This window comes from Heterodontus francisci, chromosome 25 (assembly GCF_036365525.1).
Source record: "Heterodontus francisci isolate sHetFra1 chromosome 25, sHetFra1.hap1, whole genome shotgun sequence".
NCBI lineage: Eukaryota > Metazoa > Chordata > Chondrichthyes > Heterodontiformes > Heterodontidae > Heterodontus > Heterodontus francisci.
The window spans coordinates 66,825,815-66,839,791 of NC_090395.1; the positions used below are offsets into that span (position 1 = coordinate 66,825,815).

General features: G+C 43.4%; 1 protein-coding gene across 4 annotated transcripts in view; it reads right to left on the minus strand.

Annotated features, from left to right (window-relative positions):
• Positions 1-13,033, minus strand: part of LOC137383961 (ethanolamine kinase 1-like) — an 81,695-nt gene extending 68,662 nt beyond the window's left edge. For 2 of the 4 annotated variants that reach the window (XM_068057417.1, XM_068057415.1), the window contains exon 1: positions 12,720-13,031. In XM_068057417.1, the coding sequence (XP_067913518.1) occupies positions 12,720-13,010 (291 nt within the window). In that variant the 5' untranslated portion in view covers positions 13,011-13,031. Of the gene's footprint in view, positions 1-12,719 lie in introns of all 4 variants that reach the window. The other 2 variants (XM_068057414.1, XM_068057416.1) reach the window with 2 other exon arrangements.
• Between the last annotated feature and the right edge of the window lie 944 nt (positions 13,034-13,977).

Here is a 13,977-nt window from a genome sequence, read left to right on the forward strand (position 1 = left end):
CTCTCCATGCCCTATCCCTGCAACCTCCTCCAGCCTTGCATCCCAGCCCATGTCCTGCAACTCAGGCTACACATCTATCCCTGCAGAGCCTTCAGCCACATCACCCCTATGATCGGGAACTCCCTCCCTAAAGGCTTTGCCGTTTCTCATCCTGCCTTCGAAACCTCTTTCGTCCACCATGCTTTTAATCATCTCTCCGAACAGGAGTGGGGGTCACTGCTGCAGGAGGAAGATGACGGACGCCCCGGAAAAAGGGTAAGTTTTTAGGGCCTTGCTGGGGACAATTGGTCAGGCCCAGTGAGGCAAGGGGGGACAGCCCTCCGTGGGGCACAGGGTGCCTGATCAGGAGGCACCGCCCCCCCCACCTCGCCTGAAGGCTGCCTAGTTGTATCAGGCAGTTTTCTGAGGCCTCAGCCGCCCGCCAAATGTAACATACCTGTGGCGGCAGGTGAAGGCCCTTAAGTGCCTTGATCGGCCTGGGGCAGGTGGGCCGTTTCTCACTGCCGCCGCCCCACATAAATTGGCGGCGGAGGCGGAAGCAAGTCAGGAAGGACCCCCCCTGCCTCCCACTCCACTTTATGACCCTCCTATCCCCCACTGCCACAAGCCCACTCTTTTGTTGGGGGGGGGGGCGTAAAATTCCAGCCTTAGTCTTTCATCAAAATGGTTGTGTATGCATTATGGGCTTGAACTCTGCATCCAAGATTCTCAATTTTAAAAAAGTATCTTACATGTGAAATCAGGAGTATAAAACTCAGATTGACATAGTTATATTAATTTCACAGTAGATTTGGAATCAGAGCTTAAACACTGGATAAAAATATCAGTTAATAGACCCTCTGAAACAAGTCTCCTCGGACACCAGTAATTACATCATTCTGGTTACAAGAAATGAGATCCAGGCATTTTAAGAAAACCATTTTCAATAAAGCTCACGGTTTGCTGGCAGCTGAATACAAATGGACCCTGTCCAAACCCAGGATATTTATCTTGATACTATGCCCTGTTGTATGCCATTATTGGCTCATAGCTCTTACCACATTAACAGGGCATCAAATCCTAAACCACAAGAGAGTGCTGAGGGAGGGATCATAGCTTGGGTTCAGACAATTCAATGTTTTGCTGATAAAAATTCAAAGTGGAAACCAAATGATATCCATTTAACAAAAAAAGGAATTTGGTGCCCAATTTATATTTTCATAAACCCGTGAACAGGCAAGAACTTTCAGTCTGAGGTAACGTGGCCCAAAAATATTGACTTCTTGAATTCCGACTGAGTTTAAAAAGGTCAGTCAACTGCATTCCTGAATGTCCATTTGGGGAGGGGAGATTTATCCCAGACATTACAATAACACATACAACTCCAATAGCTGGAGTAAATCACAGTTAACAACATCCCGAGTCGAAACAGGTGGCAAATTCACTGCAATGTTAACTCTGCCACAACAGCCCCAATGAGCACCACAGATTGGACAAGGAAAGTTTTCTATTTTATTCAGCTACTGGAAGACCCTTCCTTTTAGAGGCACGGAAGCCCAGTTACTGGGAAGGATATAAAACGGAATGGAACATTGATTCCACTCATTCATCCGATGCAGTAATGGGTCCCGGCGAGGACAGTTTCCATCAGGGGTTGCAATGAACCTCAAGAATAACAGGTGCACCTTAAATATCGGTTACATTCACACCTGATTAACTTCAGCATTCTTTTACTTATTTCTGTAAATGATCCGTTTTTTGTTCAAACGAATGATATTTATGAACATATGAAATTGATGGGTGGGAAAAGACCAGTCGGCCCAACAACCCAGCCCCTCACCATGATGGGTGGAGTGCGAGGACTAACGCTTTCTTCCAACCCTCCAAACCACCTGCAGCCCGATAATCTTCTGGAAGAGGCGAAAAGAACATGAGGAAAAACCCAGATCAATAAAAGGGGTGGGGAAAAAAACAAGGAAATTCCTCTCCGACCCCCTCAGGTGACTGAAACCAGTCCAGGGGATCACTTGAAGCAGGTGATGTCTGTACAGACACTTGCCTTCTACATGATGCAATAGCTGCCCCTGTCGAGAACTGGTCCTACTCCGTTTTGAAGGCAGAGTGCCAATACCCACCACACCAGCTGGCAACATGTTACAGATGCTCACTACCACTGGGAGATATTGCTGTATAGAGGAATACTCCAAGGTACAGCCCTATTGTAGGCCTATCCCACAGACAAACAATGCTGCCACAGGTTAAAACTGGTGTAGTTCTGCAACCTTCTAAAGTAATCACTACAAATTTTCTCTGAACGTGTGCCTGGGCTTCCAATTTGCCTGCCTCACAATCTCCTCCAATCCTATGTTGACCAGGGGTACTGCTTTAGGCCCCTTCTCCACCGCATGCAACATCTCTCAATCCCTAAAGATAATAAATCTAACTGCAGATCATTTTCCTTTACTCTGAAGGGCTATTGTGATTTCTCCACCTTGTACTATCTCCAATTTTGACATTGGCATTACTGAACCAAGAAAGTGTGCTAAATATTTTGCAAATGACAGGGATTGGTTTTATGCATATAAATTTATGTACAAATATCCTACACTGACTGCATTTTGCTAGAGAAATCACCCTGCTTTTATTGGGAGACATTGCTGCAGTTTCAGTCATGAACTGTTTGCTGTTGCTCATAGAGGCTCTATTTTTGAAATAGATTCTGTAGAAAGTTTGCTATAGTGCACTGATAAACAGACGCTGTTTGCTGAGTAAATAGACTGCTATACAATACACTGCTGCGAATTCTGTAGTAAATCCTGCCCTGCCTCCAACATGTTGGCTGTCACAGTGGTATCAGTAGGCACTCTGGGCACAGGGATCACAACATTAAAATTGAAAATCTTGCTGACGGTCTACGAAGATAACGAGTGCGGAATTAGAAAAGGCTACACTGATGTGGAAGGAGACAATACATTGCTGAGGCAGTGTATAGAGAACTTGACTCTGCACCTAATCTATTTTGAGTAGCTCACCAGCTACTTTATGTTGATAGGAACATAGGAGCAGGCCATTCAGCCCATCAAGCCATTCAATACGATCATCCACTTCAATGCCTTTACCCCACACTATCCTTATATCCCCTTATGTCTTTTGTAATAGCAGATGTGAAAAGCAGAGGCACTTTTCAGCACCCTTGTAACAACCATCCATCTACCTACAATATACTCACTATCTCCATTAATTATTCATGCCTGGTTGGAATATTCAGCTGCTCACCTGGCCTTTCCCTTTGTGGCCATTGCTGAGATACTCCATGTTAGGTTCCCAATGGACAGACCTTGAATTCAAATTAAACACTAATTAAGCTAATTACATGTTTTCTATTGGCTGCTGCTTGGCTTCTCTCCTTAGGAGAGAAGACAAATTACTTTTTTTTTATTCATTCATGGGATGTGGGCGTCGCTGGCCAGGCCAGCATTTGTTACCCAAACCTAATTGCCCTTAAGAAGGTGGTGGTGAGCTGCCTTCTTGAACCGCTGCAGTCCATGTGAGGTAGGTATACCCACAGTGCTGTTAGGAAGGGAGTTCCAGGGTTTTGATCCAGCGACAGTGAAGAAACGGCGATATAGTTCCAAGTCAGGATGATGTGTGACTTGGAGGGGAACTTGCAGGTGGTGGTGTTCCCATGCATTTGCTGCCCTTGTTGTTCTAGTTGGTAGAGGTCGCAGGTTTGGAAGGTGCTGTCTAAGGAGCCTTGGTGCATTGCTGCAGTGCATCTTGTAGATGGTACACACTGCTGCCACTGTGCGTTGGTGGTGGAGGGAGTGAATGTCATGTAAAGTAATAGGAAATGACTGATTCTTTTTGTATACATTTTAAAGCTGTTCAGTTTTAAACTTTAATGCAAAGTGCGACTCTTCAAGTGTAGCATACACACTAAATGTTATACATTTACATTTGTGTATGGACTTCAATGCAAGGACTTGCATAGGCAGAGTTCCAGTCTGAATTAGGGATTGTCTGGGACCGTCATAGACCAACAAAACGATTCTAGCAATGGTTGACTTTGTGGATTACTAGTGACCGAACCCACCTCCATTCACTGACCAAGCGTGACTAAAATGTTCTGGGACCATAATCCAGATTCAGCATTTGAATCGAATTTTGTTGCTGATGTTTTTGCTCACGGCCATCAGTGGTACAGCTCTACAAGGTTCCTCCTTGTGCGTATACACAAGCGTTCGCTTTCAAATTAAGATTACCACCACAAATGATGGAGGGGGGAACCGGGGAGTGTTTAGCACATGAGGCAGATCAGAAGCGCCAATGGTGGATGGACATTTACCAATTCTGGTAGCTTAATTGTATATGATAGCGCTGAACAGTACCAGCCACTTCTCAACATGGAGGGAGAGTCATCACCTGTCGAATAACTTATTGTGAAGGAGTCGAGAAGCTAAGATGGTGTGTAAATAAAAACAGGAAATAGGTTATGAAACAAAAATCATTGCCCTAACTCCACCCCAACTAAAAAAACTTCCGCTCAAGACCCTGGTAGTTATTGGAGGACATTACAATATATATCTATTTTTTTTTTTTAAACGTTGTGATCTCTATTAAATTACAGCACTGGCAGTGGCCATTCAGTGCACCGCGACTGTGATAGCCCTTAAACTAAAGCTAGCTACTCTAAATCTACTTAGGAACATAGGAATAGAAATATTCAGCGCTTTGAGGCTGATCCGCTATTCAATTAGGTCATGGCTGATCTGTAGTTTAACTCCATCTACCCGTCTTGGTTCTTCAGCCTTTAATACCTCTTTAGCCATATCCTTCCTTTCCAAATCCTTTTTAAACAAGGTCGTAGTCTCTGACTCTGTGGCCACTCGTGATCAAACATTCCACGTTCTAATGCTCCCCTGTACAAAACTTTTGCTCAATTCTTTCCTTCTTGTGATAATCCTCAGTTTCTGCTCCCTTGTCACCAAATCAGCTGGGAAAAAAAAAAATCTTCCATTATCCTCACTCCCAAAACCTTCTGCAACTTCAAAAACATCTATCCGATCCTCCTAACCTCTTTCATTTGAGAATAAAGCCCCGACTTTAAGCATTGATGATATCGGTAACATTTGGTTCCTGAAGAGAGAGTGCAAGGAGGGTCTTTAAACTCATCCTGGCAAATTCACCCAATGGCCTCCAAACCCACCCCTCATTTATCCAAATTTTAAAACAGAGTAGTTACATGAGTACAGGATGAGTCAAGAACTACAGTACAAGATGTCTTTCGGTGCTGTCACTTGAGAAAGAGTCTCACAAATCACATTCTCAGGAGACAGAGAGGCCCCTCAATGTCAACACTTTTAATCCTATTAAACCAAGGCATGAAAATGTAAATCAATCAGTCTCCACTGTAAAACTGTACATTCTGTCCTTCTTTAAAAATGTATATTTCAACTATAAATTCCTATGTCCACATTTATAATGGAAACTGCCTGTGTAAACTGGTCAGCACGGTTACAACAATTTGGCTACTGGCTTCCCACAAGTCACTCAAAATGCTTTCTGAAATTTCTTTCCAACTGCCATTTTTCTTTTCAGTAACTGAAATTTCCCAATTAAGGGATGAAATGAAACGCTCAAAAGAAATTACACAAAAAACATGACGATTGTCCTGGTCTCTTTTACTTGACCGCCTCGGCCTCCCTCTCAAAAAACTGGCTTCCACTGAATATTTTCAGCTCAACAGGCAAGGAAGAGTTTTAGACACAGCTGTTCATTCTGAGCATGTGCAGAAGTTCCCAGCATTCAAAATCGGTGGATCCACAGGTGTTGATGGGTAGGAGAGTTAGTCGACTCACCCTCTGAGGATTTGAGAGCTTCTTTGATTTTTTCCAGACGACTTTGAAAGCTATCGTGTTTTAGATGAGCTTAAAGTTCTGGGTTCAAGTCAACTCTAGGACTCGAGCACAAAATTCGAGGCGGACACTCCAGTGTAGTACAGATGGAGTGCTGCACTGTCAGTGGTGCTGTTTCTCAGATGAGACTTTAAACCAAGGTCACATCTCCCCTCTCAAGTGAATGTAAAGGTTCCTGTGGCACCATTTCGAAGAAGCCCAGGGGACTTCTCTGCAGAGTATTTAACCAATATTTATCCCTCAATCAACATCACAAAAATAGCTAATCTGCTCATTATCACATTGCTGTTTGTGGGAGCTTGCTGCGCACAAACTGGCTGCTGTGTTTCCTGCATTTATAACAACTTGCATTCATAGAACCATAGAGAAATTACAGCACAGAAGGAGGTCATTCAGACCATTGTGTCCGGTGCCGGCCGGAAAAAAACCCATCCGCCCAATTTAATCCCACCTTCCAGCACCAGGTCCATAGCCTTGCCGGTTACAGCACTTCAGGTGCATGTCCAGGTACCTTTTAAAAGAATTGAGGGTTTCTGCCTCCATCATTCCTGGCTGTGAATTCCAGACACCCACCACCCTCTGGGTGAAAATGTTTTTTCCTCATGTCCTCTCTAATTCTTCTACCAATCACCTTAAATCTGTGCCCCTGGTAACTGACCTTTCCGCTAGGGGAAATAGGTCCTTCCTATCTACTCTATCTAGGCCCCTCATAATTTTGTACACCTCAATTAATTCACCCCTCAGCCTCCTCTGTTCTAAGGAAAACAACCCTAGCCTATCCAATCTTTCCTCATAGCTGCAACTTTCAAGCCCTGGCAACATTCTTTTAAATGGCCTGTGTACTCTCTCCAGAGCAATTATGTCCTTTCTGTAATGTGGTGACCAGAACAGTACACAATACTTCAGCTGTGGCCTAACCAGCATTTTATACAGTTCCAGCATTACATCCCTGCTTTTGTATTCTATACCTCGGCCAATAAAAGGAAAGAATTCCATTGCCTTCTTCACCACTCTACCTGTCCTGCCACCTTCAGGGACCTGTGGACATGCACTCCTAGGTCTCTCACTTCTTCTACCCCTCTCAATATCCTCCCATTTATTGTGTATTCCCTCACTTTATTTACCCTCCCCAAACGCATTACTCACTTATCTGAATTGAATTCCACTTTTTCGCCCACTCAACGAAACCATCAACATCTTCCTGGAGTCTACAGCTATCCTCTTCACTATCAACTACACAGCCAATTTTTGTGTCATCAGCAAATTTCCCAATCATGCCTCCCACACGCAAGTCCAAATCATTAACATATACCACAAACAGCAATGGACTCAACACAGAGCCCTGTGGAACGCCACTGGAAACAGCTTTCCATTCACCAAAACATCAGTCGCCTAATACCCTTTGTTTCCTGTCCCCAAGTCAATTCTGGATCCAACCTGTCACATACCCCTGTATCCCATGGGCTTTTATTTTACTGACCAATCTGCCATGTGGGACCTTGTCAAATGCCTTACTAAAGTCCATTTAGACCACATCCACTACACTACCCTCATCAATCCTTGTTACTTTCTCAAAAAACTCAATTAAGTTAGCAAGACCCGACCTTCCCTTAACAAATCCATGCTGACTATCCCTGATTAATCCATGCCTTTCTAAGTGGACAGTTTATCCTGTCCCTCAGAATAGATTCTAACAATTTACCCACCACCGAGGTCAGACTGACTGGCCTATAATTATTTGGCCTACCCCTCGCACCCTTTATAAACAATGGGACAACGTTCACAGACCTCCAATCGACTGGTACCTCTCCTATAGCTAATGAGGATTTGAAGATGATTCTCAGCGCTTCCAGTATTTCCTCCCTGGCTTCCTTTAACAACCTGGGATGCAATCCATCCGGCCCTGGCGATTTATCCACTTTCAAGGACGTCAGATCCTCCAGTACTTCCTCTCATTATGCTTATCGTATCTAATATTTCACACTCCTCCTCTAACTACAATGTCTATATCAACTCTCTCCTTTGTGAAGGCAAAGACACAAAACTCATTAAGAATCCTGCCCACATCTTCTGCATCCACACATAAGTTCCCTTGTACATCTCTGATAGGCCCTACCCTTTCCTTAGTTATCCTCTTGCTCTTAATGTACTGATAAAACATCTTTGGGTTTTCCTTGATTTTACCTGCCAATAATTTTTCATGTCCTCGCTTTGCTTTTCTAATTTCCTTTTTTACTTCACCCCTGCACTTTCTATACTCCTCTAGGCTTCTTAAAGTATTAAGATTTTTGTGATCATCATAAGCTTTCTTTTTCTGCTTTAACTTACCCTGTAAGCTTCTAGATGGTTTGGTGAAAGAGAATCATGTTTAACCAATTTATTGGAGCTCTTTGAGAGAGTTACAAGTGCTGTGGATATCTTGTACATAGATTTCCAGAAGGCATTTGATAAGGTGCCACATCAAAGGTTATTGCAGAAAATAGAAGCTCATAGTGTAGGGGGTAACATATTGGCATGGATAGAAGATTGGTTAGCTAACAGGAAAGAGAGTAGGCATCAATGGGTCATTTTCTGGTTGGCAAGATGTAACGAGTGGTGTGCCCCAGGGATCTGTTCTTGGGCATCAACTTTTTACAATTTATATAAATTACTTAGATGAAGGGACTGAAGAAAATTTGCTGATGACACAATAGGTAGGAAAGTAACTTGTGAAGAGGACATAAGGAAGCTACAAAGGGATATAGATAGTTTAAGTGAGTGGGCAAAGACCTGGCAAATGCAGTATAATGTGGGAAAGTGAGAAATTATCCACTTTGGCAGGAAGAATAAAAAAGAAGCATATTACCTAAATGGCGAGAGATTGCAGAGCTCTGAGATACAGAGGGATCTGGGTGTCCTACTGCATAAATCGCAAAAGGTTAGTATGCAAGTACAGCACGTAATTAGGAAAGCTAATAGAATGTTATTGTTTATCACAAGGTGAATTGAACACAAAAGTAGGGAGGTTATGCTTCAGCTATACAGAGCATTGGTGATACCACATCTGGAGTACTGTGTACAGTACTGGTCTCCTTATTTAAGGAAGGATGTAAATGCATTGGAGGCAGTACAGAGAAGGCTGACGAGACTAGTACCTGGAATAGTCAGGTTGTTTTATGAGGAAAAATTGGACAGGCTAGGCTTGTATCCGCTGAAATTTAGAAGAGTAAGAGGTGACTTGATTGAAACATATAGGATCCTGAGGGGTCTTGACAGGGTGGATGTGAAAAGAATGTTTCCCCTTGTGGGAGAATCTAGAACTAGGGGTCACTGTTTAAAAATAAGTCGTCCATTTAAGACAGAGATGAGGAGAAATTTTTTCTGAGGGTTGTGAGTCTTTGGAATTCTCTTCCTCAAAAGGCAGTGGAAGCAGAGTCTTTGAATATTTTTAAGGCAGAGGTAGATAGATTCTTGATAAGCAAGGGGATGGAAGGTTATCGGGGGTAGGTAGAAATGTGGAGTAATCAGTTCAGCCATGAACTTATTGAATGGCGGAGCAGGCTCGAAGGGCCAAGTGGCCTACTTCTGCTCCTAATTCGTATGTTCGTATATAGATAACCAGGGGGCTCTAGATTTGGCAGTACCACCCTTTATCTTTGTGGGGACATGCTATACTGTGCCTGTAGTATCTCGCTTTTGAATGCATCCCACTGGTTTGCCACTGATTTGCCACTGATATTCCTTCAAGTAGCTGTACTCAGTCCATTTTCGCCAGGTCACCTCTCAGTTTCTTAAAATTTGCCTTCCTCCAATTTAGAAATTTTACGCCTGTTTTATCTTTGCCCTTTTCCATGATTATGCTAAAACTTATTATGGTCACTATCTCCAAAATGGTCACCGACTGTTACTTCCTCCACTTGCCCAACTTCATTACTGAAAACTAAATCTAGAATTGCACCCCCTCGTTGGGCTTGTTACATGCTGGCTAAAAAAATTCTCTTGAACATAGTTCAAGAATTTTGTCCCCTCTGTGCCCTTCACACTGTTTGTGTCCCAGCTGATATTGGGGTAGTTGAAATACCCAACTATTATTGCCCTATAGTCCTAGCATTCAGAAATGTGCCTACATATTTGTTCTTCTACTTCCCTCTCATTATTTGGTGCCTATCTAGTGCCTTTAATGTTAAAATACCCTATGGAACTTCACAGCAGCATTATCTAACAAAATTTGACAAAACTGAGCAACATAAGGAGATATTAGGACAGGTGACCAATAGCTTAGCCAGAGTCAGGTTTTAAGGACCAGCTTAAAAGAGAGGCAAGTAGAGGTAGGGAGGGAATTCTAGAGCTAAGGTTCTAGGCAGCTAGAGGCACAGCCGTCAATGGGAAACCAACGTTGCTGCTAAGCAGTCTGGAAGGTACCAGCAGGCCTTGTTCTGTGTTAAATACGTGCAGCCGCACAAATAAATCAAGGTAGAATGGGTAGTGTGTAACAACAAAATTTTACAGGGATATGCAAGAGGCCAGAATTGGAGGAATTCAGAAAACTTGAGGGGTTGCAGTGATGGGGGAGGGGGAGGTTACAGAAATAGGGGGGGGGGGGGGGGGGGGTTGGTGGCGAGGCCATGGAGGAATTTCTGAATGAGAATGTTAAAATGGAGGTATGGTGAACCGGGAGCCACTGCAGGCCAGCAAGCACAGGGGTGATGGGTGAATGGGACTTTACAGATGGTGAAAGGATAGGAGACCGGTCATGAAAGCATTGAAATGGTCACATCTGCAGGTGGCAAATGCCCCAGCATTATCTCTACACACACCAAACTTGGTACTTAGAAATGTGCATCACCTTCTCAGCACTTTGGTTAAGCATCAAGTGTTCCTACTCGCAGGGAAGAATGCAAAATCAGTTAAACAAAAATTCAAATATTGTGGATTTCACAGCAGTTTGTTTTGAAGACTCATGTGCAGTCATGTGTGTCTGTGCGATGTCATATACCCAGCTGATCCAAAACAAAACAGAACCTGTTACCATATGTAACAAAAAAAGTGATTTAGGACAAGGTCATAGTGAGGATGGAATGCAGTGGAAGGTCAAGGCAAAGTGAAAAAAAAGTCTTCAGTGCACTTCGACCCCAAACGCCAAATCAAAACAATATTGGTTAGAAAGAATTGAGCAATAAGGAAATCAGTGTAGCCCACATTGGGAAACAGCTTAACACATTTGTCCAACTTACCTCCATCTTCCAGTACAGTGTCTGCTATGATTCTGTGGGTAGCACTTTTGCCTCTGGGTCAGAAGGCTGTTCATGCCCTACCCCAGAGACTCGAGCACATAATTCAGTCTGATACTCCAGTGCAGTACTGAGAGAGGGCTGCACTTTTGGAGGTGTCTTCATTCAGATGAGACATTAAGCCCTGTGTGCTCTCAGGTGGAAGCAAAAGATGCCATAGCAATATTCAAAGAGCAGGGGAATTCTCCCCAATATTTATGCCCAAACCAGCATCCAACATTATTGATTTTGTTGCTGTTTGTGGGAGCTTGCTGCGTGCAAATTGGCTGCTGCATTTCCTACATTACAACAGTGACTACACTTCAAAGGTACTTCAATGGTCTGGGATGTCCTGAGCTTATGAAAGGCACTATATAAATGCACATCTTTCTTTTTAGGAGAAAGTACATAACAAGCACACAGCAACTATTAATGCAGCTGAGGCTATATATATTCTCAGTACATTTTGTCTGACACTAATTAACCAAATCATTTGAATTGATGGCTCCACACTATTGAAAAATATGTGTACTTGTACACATCTAAAATGTACAAAATAGTGGGAAGAATGGAGATAGAGATGTTTAAAATAACATTTGGGTTAAAAATAAGACTGCAGAGAAAGAGGGGTAAAATATGAATTTGAAGAGTATTTCCAGGAAGATTACATTTTTAAAAAAAAATTATGAATGAAGAATTTAGGTGAAAGATTACACACGCCTGAAATGGATGTCTGTAGCAAAAAAGTACCAAAAATCTGAAGAAGGGAATCTACTGGTTTGGGGAGAATGAACAGTCCTTGGAATGATTGTACATTTGCAGAACCCTTAGGTCTGAGTGTACAACGTGCAGCTTAAAGAGCTGGCCTTCGCTGCCATTAAAAAAGTTACAACTTTGATGAAGTGTGTGTGTGGTTTTTTTTTAAGTATCAGCTCTGAGCAGGGACTCAGTACTTGGAGGTGATCAGCAAATCTGTCTCCTAGTTACAGATCCTCAGTGCGGCCCCAAAGGATTGGAGCGTTTAGAAGCCAATCAGAACAAGGGATCCATGAGAGACAGGATCAAACAAACAAAATTAAAAACATTTTGCATAAAGTTTGAGCTTTGAATTGCAGTTAGTTACCCAATGTAGCGCTCCCATTGTATACTTAACACCTAAAATAAAGGCTACAAGATCACACTTGGGAGGATATCAATGTGTATTTAAGCCCTGAGATGCTGTTCATTCTCACGCGGAGTGTCAGTTTCAGAAGGTGAAACTGACAGGTCGCGTCTTGGCGGCGCAGGGTGGCTCAAAGCAGGGAATGGGAATCGGGTGGAAAAGGTTTCGATCTCCTCTGGAGCGAGGGGACAGGCAGCCACAACAATGTATCCCGCCCCCCTAAAAAATGTATCAAAAAATGTATCCAGCCTCCTAGAGGCTGAGGAAACAATGTGTCCATTTGCAATTGTATCGAAACTGCAGTAGCAGCAGCCCTTTAACTCGGCTGGGCTACACCTGTGATTTGGGATGGAGATGGTGACAGGGATGCTTGTCAACTCCAGGGTTGGATTTGGCTCATTGATTCCTCCTTACCTTGGTCGTCACTTGCTCCACATCCCATTTGGGCCGCAGCTTCCCGACCAGTTTCAAAGCCCCGGAGATCACGTCGTTCTCATCCACGTAGATGGTGAACTTGGGCACGGCGGGGGCTCCAGTCGGGACGTGCACCTCAGTCTCCATGGCCAAGCTCCTCTGGTAGGATGGGGGTCTGCCCTTGATATAAGTGGAGGGAGGGGGCAAACGTGCGCGTATGTCAGCGCCCGCTCCGCCTCCGGAATATGGTCCGATTGTAATGAGGCAGGAAGCGGCTCGCAACTCGGGCATCGGGAGGAGGAGGAGGTGAAGGAGGTGCCGCCTCTGAATGGCTCACAATCGTCTGTATTGTACAAGTGCTTCCCCCTATCAACCGGAGGTCGGAACATCAGGAAAGAAATGCTCTCGTCTTCTGAATTTTGCTGCCTGCAATCAACATCTTCCCAGTCTCTCTTAGCATCTCTTCTATGGAGTGCACGCGAATGGTTTGAGTTGGTGGAGGCTGTTAATTTTTTTTAATGAACTTTTTGGCATTGTACATTCTGCTGCACTGGTGATCTCATCAGTGAGCTCACCTTTCATAATAGAAATAAACCTGACCTTTTAAAAAAAATGCTAGTTACAAAGTAAAATAAGGATGGGGGAATTTCATGCAGATTTTAAAAATGCACACATAATCCAACACATTCTGTGTGTCTGAGGCATTGTGATGTATTTACTGATCCAGAAATACCTCATAATGTGACAACTTGAGGGTGGCTTGCATATTTGCCTGCAAACATTGTTATTCACATGATGGACTGGGTTCAAAACCTCTGGTTTAGCTGAATCCAGGGTTCTGCGATCACTCAATAATGAAGTGTAATTCACAAGATGGATGTAGATCAGGAATGACTTTTCACCCATTTTACACAGAATTACATTACAGAGAATTTACTGCAGAGAAACAGGCCATTTCATCCAACTGGCTTAGCCTGTGTTCTCTACACAAGCCTCTTCACATCCTACTTTATCTAACCCTGTGAGATTCTCACAACCCCATCTGCGTAACCTTTTCTCATCCAGCTTCCCATTAAATACAAGCAAAATACTGCAGATGCAGGAAATCTGAAATTAAAAACAAGTGCTGGAAATACTCAGCAGGTCTGGCAGCATCTGTGGAGAGAGAAGCAGAGTTAACGTTTCAGGTTAGTGACCCTTCTAAAGAACTGGCAGATATTAGAAATGTAAAAGGTTTTAAGCAAGTAAAGCAGGGGGT